Genomic DNA, 15,030 nt, shown 5'->3' on the forward strand with positions numbered 1-15,030 from the left:
AAAGGACTACTGTTGAGTTATTTGGCAAAGGCCTAATAACTCAACAATGCTAATAACTCAATAATGTTAAAGTTTCTGTGGGATGCAAAATATTTTCTCAGTTCAGTCCACACCCATATTAACTTGGCTTCCCGTAGGATTTCCCAGCAGATGTCTGCTTTCAAAGTTGGTTTTCATCACGGTGTTGCTGCGTATTCATGTTGGTGTTTGCTTATGTGTGTGTGTGGTTTGTTCATGTGTTGTCTCGGGGTGTCAAGTTAGCATTGCCATTATCGCTGAAAGCCCACGAGTTTACTCCTTGGTAAGATACTGACATGATTACCTATTCATTTGTTTAGACACCCCGCACTGGCGGACTCCTCTCGATTACAAGCGATGGTCACACTGTGTCGAGCCTCGCGTACATGGCTGTCATCTCCTGCTATGTGATTAAGCATGCTAATCCAGTCAGGTTAACTTCAGCTATGTTCCACCTCCTCACAGATTGTCAGCGTTGGCAAGCACGTCAAGGGATACCATTACATCATGGCCAACTTGGTGAGGACAAAGTATAAGTCTCCTGCTGCTTTTCTTCTTTCTTTCTTTTTTTTTCTCTATCTTTCATGCTTGCACGTTTGCTTGTTTCATTTCATTCTTGCACCTTCACTTTTTCTTCCCAACCTGCCTATTTTTGCCCCCCCCCCCCCATTTTTGTTATTTCTTGCTTTACCACCTTGGTATTGACACACCTCCATGCCCCTGCTGCCCCGTATATGTCTTGCAGTCCAGTTGGCCAGTAATGGGTTTCTGGTGGTATGTAGTGGAGACCGAGTAAATATATCCTACCCAATATTGGACATAGGAGCGAAGAGCTAAAGCAGAATTGGCAGCACCCTGTTTAGCCACTTCTCTGGTTTTACTGCACTTTCTATTGCCACCGGAATGGAGCACGCTGTTTGGCTCTGAATGGGCACTACACTGATTGAGAAAGACAAGGGAAGAGGGGGCAGTTTGGAAGATGAATGTACCGGGATCTGGGTTTCACCTGTTTTGTTCTGCAACACGTGTTTCTCTTTGCTGTGGAGCTATTTCTTTCCTTTGGTTGGATTTTTGGACCCTTTTATTTGCTCTACTTCCTCCCTTTCCCTCTGCTTTGTTCTTTCCATTTCCACTGACAACGTTTTTCTTCCATGACACTCTGAACTCTCTCTCCCTTGATCCCGCATCCATCCCGCTCTTTTCCCTTCCCCAAGGGTTTTAAGGACATTAACCTGGAGCGCTTCATGCACGGTGGGGCTAATGTGACCGGCTTCCAGCTGGTTGACTTCAGCAACCCAATGGTGATCAAGCTGATGCAGCGTTGGAATAAGCTGGACCAGAGGGAATATCCGGGCTCTGATGCCCCACCCAAGGTACACCAGCACAGTATCCACCGTGATCGTTGCCTGTATGAGTATGCACATGAGTGAGCGTCTACATCTGCAGGTCTGATTTTTCAACGGGTGTATGAACATGTGTGCATGGGTGTGTGTGTGTGTGTGTATGTGTGTGTGTGTGTGTGTCTTCATTCATGTGCAAATAAGTGAAAGCACACTCATTGCACCCTCATGCTCAGCACACATACCTTGAAATAATAAGTGGTATTCGGCTCTGATAACTCAAGGTAATGCTAGCACCAAACTAGTGATAACTATCAACTATTTGTTATTACAAACCCATCTTGCACCTTTTTTTCCCCCAAGGATGTTGTTTTGAATGTGACATTCGAGCACTTGAATATCCATTAAAATGTCTCGGTCTGTTGATAGCCAGTGTGGTGGTTGCATTCCTGTATGGCATGCCCCTTTGGCAAGGACAGCATATGTTGCTTCATTAGCCAAGCTGGGTAGCATGGATTCTCCCTCAGGACTGCTTAGTTTAGCTCTCTTTGGCCCTGTTTAGGACACCATGAAGGGGAAGGCTAATATAAACAGAAAATGATGAATAATGAAATATGCGCGTAGTTAAGCTACTATGTCACTCTGTGTACTCTGTAGGGGAATAAGTATACACGTTTTGGTTTGTTAATGAAATAACAAATTCATATACATATATATATATATATAAAATCCAGTGAGTCAAGTAAATTCTTTATGAGACAGTACAAGCCTGTTTCATGCTATAAGCAATCATCAGCTTATGGCATGAAACAGGCTTGTACTGTCTCATAAAGAATTTACTTGACTCACTGGATTATTTTGCTCCTTATTTGTTGAGCGGGTCACTGAAGCAAAAAAAAAAAATTCTATATAAAAAACTTTGTTAAAAGAAACACTCAATGGTAGGGATAGTGCTAAAGAATAAGGAGCAAAATAATCCTTATTTGTTGAGCTGTCAGTCATCAATTCTGATGATCTGCAGTTGAACTGATAATCATCAGCTTGACAGCTGATGATTGCTTATAGCATGAAACAGGCTTGTACTGTCTCATAGAGAATTTACTTGACTAACTGGATTTTACATATATATATATATATATATATATATATATATATATATATATATATATATATATATATATATATCACTGTTAAAGAAACACTCAACGGTAGGGATAGTGCTCAGCAAATAAGGAGCAAAACTGGATTTTATATATATCTATATCTGTCTATCTATCTATCTATCTATCTATCTATCTATATGTGTGTGTGTGTGTGTGTGTGTGTCTATATCTATATATCTATATATCATTTATTTATTTATTTATTTATTTTTGGGCTTCTTTTTTTTTTATCCACAAACTCTGGCGCTGTTTGTGTTATGTGTTTGGTATCGACCTTTTGTTCCAACCTAAAACAGATGTAAACATTACGATGTAAACATTACAACACTGACGACTTTATTGCAATTAAGAAAAGAGGCGAAACATTTAAGTGCTTGGTTTTCTGGGCTTAAGTATCAGTATGTATGGAGTTGAACCTTGATTCTGGTGCATATTCTGCTGCGATGCCTTTCCATGGTGGTGTACGGTAGATGAGGCCTGTCCGAAGGCTAATTGTCTGTGCTCCTAATCGCTTCACGTTTCCCTGTATGTCTGTCTGCATGTCTCTGCTTTATTCTGCCCGGGCATTGCCTTAATCGCAGGCTGCAGAGATACCCGGTCAAACAAAGCAAAAGCCCACTAGGAAAGCACACACATAAACCCACAGACGTACCAACTTTCCCCAGGCCTGCACTTTTTACTGACTCTAGACAACCTGCCCCTAATTCATTTCATCTGAAAGAGTCAGATTGGATTTCAGCGGCCAGATGATTTTTCTTGGCAATATGCTGATTTTGTCCCGCACTAAAATATAATTTCCACACTAATGTAGACTAGGTAAAGGCTGGCGGTCAGAGATTTGTAAAATACACTTTAACTAAAATCACTTTAGTCTTTTCAACATTCTGGTAAAGGAGGAAGTGTCATTGTCAGCAATCTGTTCCGCTCCACCCACCCTTGTCATATTCAGCCATGTCACAGACTGACCCACTTTTTTCCAGATGTACCGTACCACAGACATTGGAGATGGCACTAGGGCAACAAGGCATCACGCTATGGCAGCCACCAAACCTCAGCCTCCCAGCAAATATGTGTCAAAGATCTCTATTTTAAAACTGGATGCAGCGGGGCAGAAGTGGAGAAGGGCATGGGTGTGTGTGTCTGTGTGTGTAATAAGGTGATGTGTATCAGATGCTGAATGTGTTAGATGCATTTTGATGATGATGATGATGATTTATTTCAAACATGTAAATAAGCAGGATATAACATACACATAAGACATTGCCAATAATCTGAAGTGATCAACAAATCCACACGTCAAACTCAGCGAACAAATCTCCGTATGCATCAGATTATTTGTTACATGTTGGAAAAGGAGTAGGAGGAAGTATACACTTAATTTTCCTACCCCTTCTCACCTACTCTTACTAAGTGAATTCAGCTTCTGTACATTTCAACTCAGGCCCCGCTGTACTGTATGGCTCAAATTCACTGCAAGTTGTGCTGCACAATACAAACTCAACTACTGTGAACAATAAGAGAGAAAAAAACCCATCTAAAACACGAGAGAAAGAGAAAAAAGAAGAAAACCAAAAACACATCTAATGCCATAATGCCGTGTACCAAGAATAAACAGATCTCAGTGCTACGCACAACCCAAATATCCACGCTGTCATAGAAAGAAAAATGGAAGAAAAATGTAATAAGAAACGTTTAGAGATAAACATTTTGCAAAATTTATTGCGGTAGTTCAAACTGAGAGGTTGACACGGGGTCCATCAACTGTGATAAACGTGTGTGTGTGTGTGTGTGTGTGTGTGTGTGTGTGTGTGTGTGTGTGTGTGTGTGTGTGTGTGCGTGTTTATCCCCCTCTGTGTCCTAACAAATTGCTCGTCTCTGCAGGAGAAACATTCATTCTGACTAAATTGCTCTGCCCCTCACTAACTTTCTCCATTTTCAAATTCACAGTTGCCTCCATCTTCTAATATATTAACTACCAGGAGTGCATTGGATATTTTCCTGGCATGTTTAACCACCCATAAAAGCAAAGACTGATACCCTGTCCAAGTCCTCTCTCCCCTGCCAGCCCAAACTGTAATATGGTAGAATTGCAATTAAGAAGCTAAGTGTACGGTTGTTTGATCTCTCTTACTCGTTGCATGTGTGTGTGTGTGTGTGTGTGTGTGTGCGTGTGTGCGTGCGTGCGTGCGTGCGTGCGTGCGTGCATGTGTGTGTGTGGATACAGTGGGCAACTTGTCAAAGAGAAACAGGGGCCAGTGTGCAGCTGCCCCCATAGAGAGTCATAATGATGCGGTGAGCAGTGGACTAATGAATAGGATTCACCCCCAGCCAGAGAGGGACTTAATGAACTCCTACTATCGAGCATAATTAAGGCCAGGCTGCAAAACCAAACACCGCCTTGTACCCCTGTCTTTTTCTGCTCGCTCTTCATCTTTCTCTCTCTCCCTCTCTCTCTCTCTCTCTCTCTCCTTTTTTTGTAGTCCATCAGATTTCCCTCCCTTCAAGACATACAGAAATATACATGGTTTGTTGTGGGACAGACCGGTTTTCTAGATACAAAGGAAAAATATGAGGTCAAGGATAAATTAGGAAAAATGGCCAGGATTGAGCTGGCAGAAGTAGCGTCTCTCTCTCTCTCTCTCTCTCTCTCTCTCTCTCTCTCTCTCTCTCTCTCTCTCTCTCTCTCTCTCTCTCTCTCTCTCTCTCTCTCTCTCTCTCTCTCTCTCTCTCACTCTCACTCTTGCTCGCTCTCTCACGCTCTCTCTCTCTCTCTCTCTCTCTCTCTCTCTCTCTCTCTCTCTCTCTCTCTCTCTCTCTCTCTCTCTCTCTCTCTCACACTCACTCAGCCTCTTCACAGAGTAATAGCACAAGCAACAAGGAAAAATGTCCCAGTGAAGCAAGATAGCCTTTATGATGTGTGCCTTGGCCTCACAGAAACCCAGCAGGCTTTCGGGAGAGGCTTTGCAAAAACAAATAGTATTTTAGGAGAGCTGTCTTGCAAATACCACAAGCAGTTTTTTCTGCCCAGCCAAAGCAGCATTTAATTGGCCTTTCTCTTTCGATATGTCTCCCCCTCAGCATCCTACCAGCATGGTTCACCCAAACCATTCAGGAAAGCCAAGGAAGGATAGACGTTTTGAAACTCCCAATGTCACAGAGTCCGTCTCATCAACAGCCAATAACTGTCAATCACTGTAATTTGTCCTTTTGTAGGACACGGCTGCACAAGGACTCTGTGCCACTTCCTAATGGAGGTTATCTCTAGCTAAGAGTATCTGCCTAATGCCCAAAATACAATGCAGAATGCAAAATTCAATGCAAGATAGAGGCAAGAGAGGTGTAAAAGGAAAGGGGAGAAAATAAAAGGAAGAAGACTGGTAATGGATGGATGAGGAAGAGAGAGAGAAGGAGTGGAAAGGAGAGTAAGGAAGGGGAGTAACATAGGTCTATACATCCATGTTAAGGTGAGGGTGATGTGCTGACCTGATCAGACACACACACACACACACACACACACACACACACACACACACACACACACATATCATGTCACTTGTGGGGACCCCTCACCGACTCCATTCATTGCCTAGGCCTTAACCGTAATCTTAACCATCATAACTACATGCCTAACCTTAACCCTTACCCTAACCTTACCCTAACCTCAATTCTAACCTTAGCCCTAAACCCAAGACCTAACCCTAAAATAGACCCTTTCCCTCATCTGGACCCATAAAATGTCGCCACTACGTAGGTGGTTTCAGGTTTTACATAAAACCTGGTACACACATACACACACGCACACACACACACACACACACTGATTGCTGTATCTTCACTCCTGTGACCTTAGTATACCTCTGCATTGACCTACGATGGGGTGATGGTGATGGCCGAGGCCTTCAGAAATCTGCGGAGGCAGAAGGTGGATATCTCGAGACGGGGCAACGCCGGTGACTGTCTGGCCAACCCTGCTGCCCCGTGGAACCAGGGCATTGATATGGAGCGCACCCTCAAACAGGTGAGAGGCAGTGGGATGGAGGAGATCATCTGATATCAGCACGAAGGGCAGGAGAGGATAAAGGAATGGACAGAGATAGGAGAAATAAAAGGAGTGGACAGAAATAGCAGAAATGGACAGAGATACGGTGGTAGTAGTTAAGTCCCAAATCTGTTAGAGAACATGTTAAGCTTCTTATTGGCATATAATCAGAAAGAGAACAACTCAGAAGTTTCCCCTGTAACTTAAAAATTCTGTTATTAGCTTTACAGACAACATTTCGGTTGTGTTGTTCTGTTTTGCACAGATTGTTAGGCTGCAAACCATCAGCTTGCTAAATTAGATTAATACACAATTACATGTGGCATACATAGTCGATAACTGCACTTCAATGGTAAATCTATCAAATACCGAGAATGCTCAACTTGGCTTGGGCATTATTGGGTTACAATTGCAAGAAGTCTTTTTTTTAAAATAAATTAATTCTTCATCTCTGCAGGTTACTAGATCAAACCGCTCTCAGGGGTCGATCACAAACACTTACAGGTCACTGTAACTGGCCTGCAGTGTAATTGTTAGGAAGATGTCATGGTAAGCGGCTAATGTGAGAGAACCAAAGACAGCATAAAATCAAATGTAACAGGGCACCTGGATAGCAAAGCGGTCTATTCTGTTACCTACAAACACAGGGCCCGCCAGTTCAAATCCCCGTGTTACCTCCAGCTTAGTCGGGCATCCCTACAGACACAATTGGCCGTGTCTGGGTGGGAAGCCGAATGTGGGTATGTGTCCTGGTTGTTGCACTAGCGCCTCCTCTGGTCGGTCAGGGCGCCTGTTCGGGGGGGAGGGGGGACTGGGGAGAATAGCGTGATCCTCCCACGCACTATGCCCCCCTGGCGAAACTCCTCACTGTCGGGTGAGAAGAAGCGGCTGGCAACTCCACATGTCTCGGAGAAGGCATGTGGTAGTCTGAAGCCCTCCCCGGATCGGCAGAGGAGGTGGGGCAGTGACCGGGACAGCTCGGAAGAGTGGGGTAATTGGCCAAGTACAATTGGGGAGAAGAAGGGAAACCCCCCCCCAAAAAAATCAGAAGTCACTAAATCGGGCCAAAGACATGCTAATCACTTTGGTGAGCATGCAAATGTTAACCAGTTTTTAAACAAATATTACAGAGTTACACCCATTATCAGTCCCAGTGGGAGTTTATTTAATAGAATTGAGTTTTACTGTCTTGCGTCAAGGCTAAGTTGAGATTGTGTCTTTTTAATTGTTGTATTGAATTGTCTGATTCCTGCATGTACCAAACACTTAAAAGAGGTAAGCAGCATAACACAGGACATCAATCATTTAGTGATATCCACAAACGATCACTTAAGATTTGTAAAGAGGCAGTATTCAAAGACAGAGCCACTGCAAAAAAACAGGTTTGTTGGTTCACGTCTCGGCGTCTGAGTGAATGTGTCATTTGAAATCTCCTTGAGCAAAGCGAGGAAAAAGCGATGAAATGTTTGAGGTGCATAGCCATCCCTTCACCCTGATTTCTCTGATGCCCAGACCGATGGGCAGGGGCCTTTTTATGTGAGCCAGAATAAAAATGCGGAAAAAACTGAACGCATTCGGCGTTTTTTTTTTTCAAGGCGCATAGAAAGCTGTGAAAGAGGTGGAGGGGCAGGTAGGGGGCGGCAGCCGTTTTCGCTTTGGCAAGATGGGTGATAAAGGCGACAACGAGTGTGGAATGAATTTTGCAGAGAAAGGGTATAATAAGGAAGGCAGCCATGTCAATGTCATCTGTAAATGCATATTATCTGTTTTTACTACACACACACATACAAGCACACATTCAAATATCACAAGGTTTGTGATTTTCTTTTACTTTCAGGGTTGTTGTGTCTGTATGTATAACTGGCTTTCTCTAAGCAGTATGAGAGGAATTTGTTGCAGCCCCCATGTAGAAATATGACCTGGGCATGCAGGTAGCGTAGCGGTCTATTCTGTTGCCTACCAACATGGGGGTCGCCAGTTTGAATCCCCGTGTTGCCTCCGGCTTGGTCGGGCGTCCCTACAGATACAACTGGCCATGTCTGCATATGGGAAGCCGAATGTGGGTATGTGTCCTGGTTGCTGCACTAGCACCTCCTCTGGTCAGTCGGGGCGCCTGTTCAGGGGGGAGGGGGAACTGGGGGAAATAGCGTGATCCTCCCATGCACTACATCCCCCTGGCGAAACTCCTCACTGTCAGGTGAAAAGGAATGGCTGGCGACTCCACATGTCTCGGCAGTGGCATGTGGTAGTCTGTAGCCCTCCCCAGATCGGCAGAAGGGGTGGAGCAGCAACCAGGATGGCTCAGAAGAGTGGAGTAATTGGCCAAGTACAATTCAGAGAAAAAGGGGGAAAAATCCAAAAAAGAAATATGACCTGGTCTCTCATAAGGGTATTATCTAAAAATCTCTCTTTCAAACTACCCGTGAAGTGATGCTGTTTATCTCAGTGGTCCGTTGCTGAATAGATATTCCCCTGTGTTATTTCTGTATCCAGGTCCGGCTGCAGGGATTAACAGGTAATGTCCAGTTTGACCATTACGGCCGCAGGGTCAACTATACAATGGACGTGTTTGAACTGAAGAATAATGGACCCAGAAGGGTAAGACTAGTACACACTGCTTTTGATAACACCTCTAATAAACCCAAATCCACGCTTAATTCACTACATATTTAGCACGGCTAATCTCTGTATGCCAGTTAAGTCCACGGCTGTTATGGCTTAGTCAGAGTATAAAACACTTAAGTTGTATTTTATGTCATTATGGACAACATTAATGTGTGGCATATATATCGTCAGGGGTAATGTTTGGAAAAGAGATAGTTACGTTTCCACAATGCATCACGTTATGTATCTGGTGGCTGAGAGAGATGACGGGTATCTGCATCGTGGCATGTTCCTAATATCATCAGCAGGTAAGGAGTAACACCTCCCCCCCTCATCTCTGAGAGAATGACAGATGGAGGGAGGGTGTTTTGGGAGAGCAGGCGAGAGTCAGGGAGGATGAGGAACAAGAATGTGTAGAAAGTAGAGGGGGATGAGGGAGCAGAGAGAGCATGATGGAGAGACAGCGGAATGAAATAGCGAGCCGTGTGTGTGTGTGTGTGTGTGTGTGTGTGTGTAGGGGGGCATCTAAGAAGTGAGCCAAGTGCCCATCAATCAGCCAGCTGCTTGGGCTTGTCTTCCTACCGGTGCTAGCTGCTCACAGCAAGGGTCCGCCGGTCAGGACAGACCTGGCAGACAACTTGTATGGGTGTGTGTGTGCATGTGTGTGTGTGTGTGTGTGTGTGTGTGTGTGTGTGTGTGTGTGTGTGTGTGTGTGTGTGTGTGTGTGTGTGTGTGTGTGTGTGTGTGTGTGTGTGTGACAGACGTCTCTTGGTGGGGTGAGATTTTCCACCATTCCCTTTGTTTCTCATGATCGTCAATCATCCTGTACCCCTGGCACAGAGGAGGCACCAGGCCCCCGCTGCTCTTCGTTCCTTCTGGATTCGCACCAATGGCCAACCAGCCGCCAGTCGCTGTCTAAACTTGACACAGGTGTAGCGGCATAGCTGAATCCACAATGGCAATGCTGGATGTGTGATACTGCTAGATTTTACTCACGCAATAAACCCCCACAGCAAAATACAGCTCAAAATACAGCTTTTGTATTTTTAGATGCAGTATTGTTATAGGAATGAAGTATGGCAACTACACATTAGCTCAACCGTTTGGCAGGTGTTAGGTCAGAGTTGCTAAGTAACCTGGTGTTGCCAAGGAAACTAATCTGCTCAAAGTTAACAGGAAATAAACACAACAATGACTCAAGACTGGGTTAGATATGAACAATTTCTGAGTTATTTTCTTCTTCTTTTTTTTATTTCCCAAGTAGCAAGAGCTGTGCTTTTGAATTGATTTTCAAATGTTAATAAGAACTTTCTTGTCTACCGTCCCATGTGACATAGTGTCTCGTAGCTACCTCTCACTTTCGTTGGATGCAGAATTGATAAACGCACCCTGATGTACTGACTGATACTAGCCTTCTCCCTCCAGATTGGCTACTGGAATGATGCGGACAAGCTGGTGTTGATCCAGGACTCCCCTCTGCTCCCCAACGACACCTCTGGGATGGAGAACAGGACTGTTGTAGTCACAACCATCATGGTAAGAGAACAGTGCAAGCATGCATGTCTGGAGACACACACACACGCACAAACACACACACACTATACACGCATTCTATGCATTTTTGCTTTTTTTTTTTTGGTTGCATCCAAGAGAGACTTCAGTACTTTAGCTGCTGCCAACTTGGATCACATGTAACTTCAACCCCATTGCATTCCCCACATTGGGCACTGAGAATGTTAACTCACATGGTAAAAGAGCTGTCCTGAAAAAAAAACTTCTTTCAAACTGAAGAAATGTGCAGTATATAGCCAATGTTATTCCTCCCCACCCGTTGCTGTTTATGGGGGTCTTTAATGCTCTCCGTGGCAAGTAGTTACCCCATGTGTTTATTTACCTGGCAGCTGGCTGACATGGCTAGAATAGGGCTCATTTGAAACTCTGAAGACCGCTCATCCTAGAATGTACTGTACTTTGCTGATGGCTTACGGGGCCGGTGAGAGCTCCGTTAGATGCTCAGACGTCAAAGCTTCAAGGCCCGTTTGTTGTTTGCTGACCAGAGAGCTCAGAATAACACTGTTTTGACTGCTGAGAGTAAAGACTGTTTACCCTGCCTTTATAAAAAAAATGAAAGAAAAAAATCTGAAAGTCAACAATCACATGTTTGCAGCACCAAATCAAGCCAATTGTTTGTATGCATGATGTAGGAATGATGGGCTTTTGCATGGCTTGAAAGTGGGTTACGGCTGTAAATGGCTGTGACGCTCTCTGTGCGTGTTCAGATGGCTGCCTAGAATGAAGGAGCCAGCGCCTAGCCATGTAACACACAGTGGTGGAGGGGCGGAGTTGGGAATAGAGAGTCATAGCTCAGCACATTCCTCCCTCTTTTCAGCCCCTGATGAGGAACCCCATTTTAAGAAACTGAGCCCCAGTTGGACGCAAGCAGGATATGAGAGCCCTTAATGGGAGATGGACACAACTCCATGCCAAAATGAAGCCCTAAAGACACTGGGCAAGAGGAGAGAGACACCACAGCTATATTAATGGACACCCAGTTCAGAAACTGAGCAAGAAATGGAGCAGCTCAGAGCCATAAAGGAGCCCCTCAAGAGGAAAATGAAATGCCAATGGAGATAAACACTGTTTTATTTAAGGACATTGCTTGTGTTCGGACACCTTTTGAGCCAGAAATGGGTCCCTCGCACCAAATAACAATGTCTTCATCAAGAAGCCTAAACAAGATCACACTGCACCTACTTGTGTGTGTGTGGGCGCATCATATAGTGTATTCATTCAATCCAATCAGGAATTAGAAATGACATTCATGCTTTTAATGTGTAATCTATACAACAATTTATGGATACTGAACGGCAAACTTGAGTGAGATGATATTTCTGACTCAATTTTGAGCTCTATTTCTGCTTTATTCTATTCTCTCCCACCACCTGCTCTACCTTTAATATATGTTCAGAGATATATTACTAGATTACCAATGCCTTCACCATCACGATCAGTTCAGATCATACCCATCATGCTTTTCTCGAACATGTTAAAGTTCAAATGTGGCAGCTACTTTTCGCTTCTACTCCTCCATGTTTGCTTGCCTCTTAAGTGTATGTTCTTGATAGTGAGGTCTATTAGCAAATCTCTAAAGAGATGCCGCGATATTATTCCTGCCACACATCTTACAACATACACCCACCACAAAATAGTTTAAGACACACATCTATAGTGATACTGATACACAAAGGAAATCTGGGGTCCTTGTCCTTTTTTGCTCAGCGAAAGGTAATTTTAAAAAAAAATGCCATTGTGATTCACACATACTACATTGCTCTGTGTGTGTGTGTGTGTGTGTGTGTGTGTGTGTGTGTGTGTGTGTGTTTGTTCGTTTGCCTCTTGATGCTTTTCATTTCACTTTTTCCCTTTTCGTTCATCATGGTACATATTGCTATAAGGTGTGCAGAGGCATGGTGCACCTGCTTTATGTAAACGCACGAGTCTTGTGTAGCTTTTCTTTGAAGAGTTTGAATTATACTGGTGTGCAATGTATTGTTGTTGGTATTTATGGTGCAGCAGCTTTTACCCGTGGCTTCATCTTAAATGGTTTTCAGAAATTTCCATGTGTGGACTCCCATGCATCATCGCATTGATCAAATTTATTTTTTTTGACCTTATTTCAAACACGACGGATGTGATGCAAAGTCAAATCAAATGTGCAAAAAGAAACTCAGAGAGATTGTGACTCTATCTATCTATGTTGGGGCTCACGGACAAGCCAGCGTAGCCCAGGCCGTATCAGATGGCTCCCACCCTGGAATCGTGCAGAAGAAGATGCTGGCCAGCTGGCCTCCCATCTTGCCGCATCTGATTCTCTGTTATCAGAAAAAAGGCTGTAATGTGTTTGTAATCTCAACCCTTTCCCTGCCAGAACCTGTATGGTAACCTAAACAACGTATTATATATTTCAAGAGACAAGGACGAGGCTTTTTTGTTGGCAAGACAAGACATTGAAGACTTTGATAAAGTGCACTTCTGCTTTGAATTCGCTAAGCCCTACCAGTGCTAATTAAGGGGGTGTTAAGCCCATCTACAATATCAGTGTGCAAGGGGGCAAGCACACCCACAGAGGCAATACACAAAGCAACACAGCACCATAATGATGTTTTTTTGTGTGAAAATATAGCATTTTAAGGGGGTTCAAGGGCAATTATAAATTAGAGAGGCTCATGGTTAAATAGCTGCGATGTTCATTAGATCTCCAAAATCCAGTGAAGGAAACTTAGCCTATATATTCTGCAGGGGCGCCGAGTCCTGCAGTGGCACGTTTTGGGATTTCAGGGGAATGCAAAGGCATTAATCTGACACACACACACACACACACACACACACACACACACACACACACACACACACACACACACACACATTAGAAGTATTGGGACATTATCAATGGTTCATTGACAGACAAAAGTATTTAACAAGTCAATGTGAAATCTGTCGACCTTGTTTGATAGTCTATGCCTCAGTGATAGCTAATTGTTCATACATTTCTTCAAACACTGACGTGATATTTTCTAGTGTTTCATTCTGTATATTGCTGATAATGCACAAGATGAATTGAGAATTATCCGTAATGGAGATGTGTGGAGCTCATTTACATTTGTTTTTCCATTCATTAATGTTAAAGCGTCTTGTAATCAGCTGCTGCTCCTGGTGTTCAGGTCCATGCGTTCTCTTCTCTAACGGGTTAAGATAAGGCTAAAATACAGTTTTCATCGACTGACGCCGTCAAGCCGGTATCAAACAGCAGGGCTGTGTAAGCTAAACTGAAAAACTACACTGGACATGTGGACGTTGTTTTTGTTTAACTCACAAAGAAAAAAGTAATAAATAATAAAATGAAATATATAATGAAAAATTAGAAAATAAATAAATAATAACAAAATAAAAATAATGAAGACAAATAAGGACATTATTAAATTTGCATGAGACAATTTGTTTTTATGCGTAAAATTGTTTTTTTTTTCGAATATGGCTTAAAAATAAACTAGTAGGCGCACGCACACACACATGCACACAAAGAAAAGAGTAGAAAGACACACATGCAGTTAATTATGCACAATCCATTCAAACCAAATTATCCCAAATACAAAACGTGTGTGTGCGCGGGTATTTGTGCTTAATGGTGTATCTAACGAGCCTTGTTAGTCAATGCGTAAAGAAAGGCACGGTGCTGATTATTGACTGACCTGTCAGCCATCCTGCTTTTGGTGCAGAGGCCTCTTAAAGTCTTCAGCTGTCTTTTCATGCCAGAGAAAACTGACCACATCTATGGATTAGCACTTTCTCCTGATTTACATCAGAAGGAGACTCGCGAAAACAACAGCTTTGTGTCGTAAGTCAACTGTAATGGAGTAATTCATTTCTAAACAACTGTACACCTATATTTTGTAAATAAACAAAAAGCCCCAAGTTCATCACTCAATAGTTGTAATCCAGTTCTGTACCAACAAGCATTTTTGAAGAGTGAGTGTCACTTTTTTTTGGGGGGGGGGGTCTCTCCATTTTGTATTTGGCCAATTACCCTATTTTCCAAGCTGTCCTGGTTGCTGTTCCGCCCCCTCTGCCGACCCGGGGAGGGCTGCAGACTACCACATGCCTCCTCCGATACATGTGACGTCGCCAGCCACTTCTTTTCACCTGACAGTGAGGAGTTTTAGCAAGGGGACGTAGCACATGGGAGTATCACGCTATTCCCCCTAGTCCCCCCCCCCCCCGAAACGGTGCCCCAACTGACCAGAGGAGGTGCTAGTGCAGTGACCAGGACACATACCCACATCCGGCTTTCCCACCCGCAGACATGGCC

At 43.6% G+C, this 15,030-nt stretch overlaps 1 protein-coding gene across 4 annotated transcripts in view; it reads left to right on the top strand.

Moving 5' to 3' along the window:
- The window catches only part of gria4b (glutamate receptor, ionotropic, AMPA 4b), a 104,600-nt gene that overhangs the window by 64,761 nt on the left and 24,809 nt on the right, over nucleotides 1–15,030 (top strand). For 3 of the 4 annotated variants that reach the window (XM_056284750.1, XM_056284751.1, XM_056284749.1), the window contains exons 5-9: nucleotides 484–537; nucleotides 1,233–1,391; nucleotides 6,372–6,539; nucleotides 9,054–9,158; nucleotides 10,590–10,700. In XM_056284750.1, the coding sequence (XP_056140725.1) occupies nucleotides 484–537; nucleotides 1,233–1,391; nucleotides 6,372–6,539; nucleotides 9,054–9,158; nucleotides 10,590–10,700 (597 nt within the window). Of the gene's footprint in view, nucleotides 1–483; nucleotides 538–1,232; nucleotides 1,392–6,371; nucleotides 6,540–9,053; nucleotides 9,159–10,589; nucleotides 10,701–11,553; nucleotides 11,587–15,030 lie in introns of those variants that run through there. The other variant, XM_056284752.1, reaches the window with a different exon arrangement.

This window comes from Lampris incognitus, chromosome 8 (genome assembly GCF_029633865.1).
Source record: "Lampris incognitus isolate fLamInc1 chromosome 8, fLamInc1.hap2, whole genome shotgun sequence".
NCBI classification, from domain to species: Eukaryota; Metazoa; Chordata; class Actinopteri; order Lampriformes; family Lampridae; genus Lampris; species Lampris incognitus.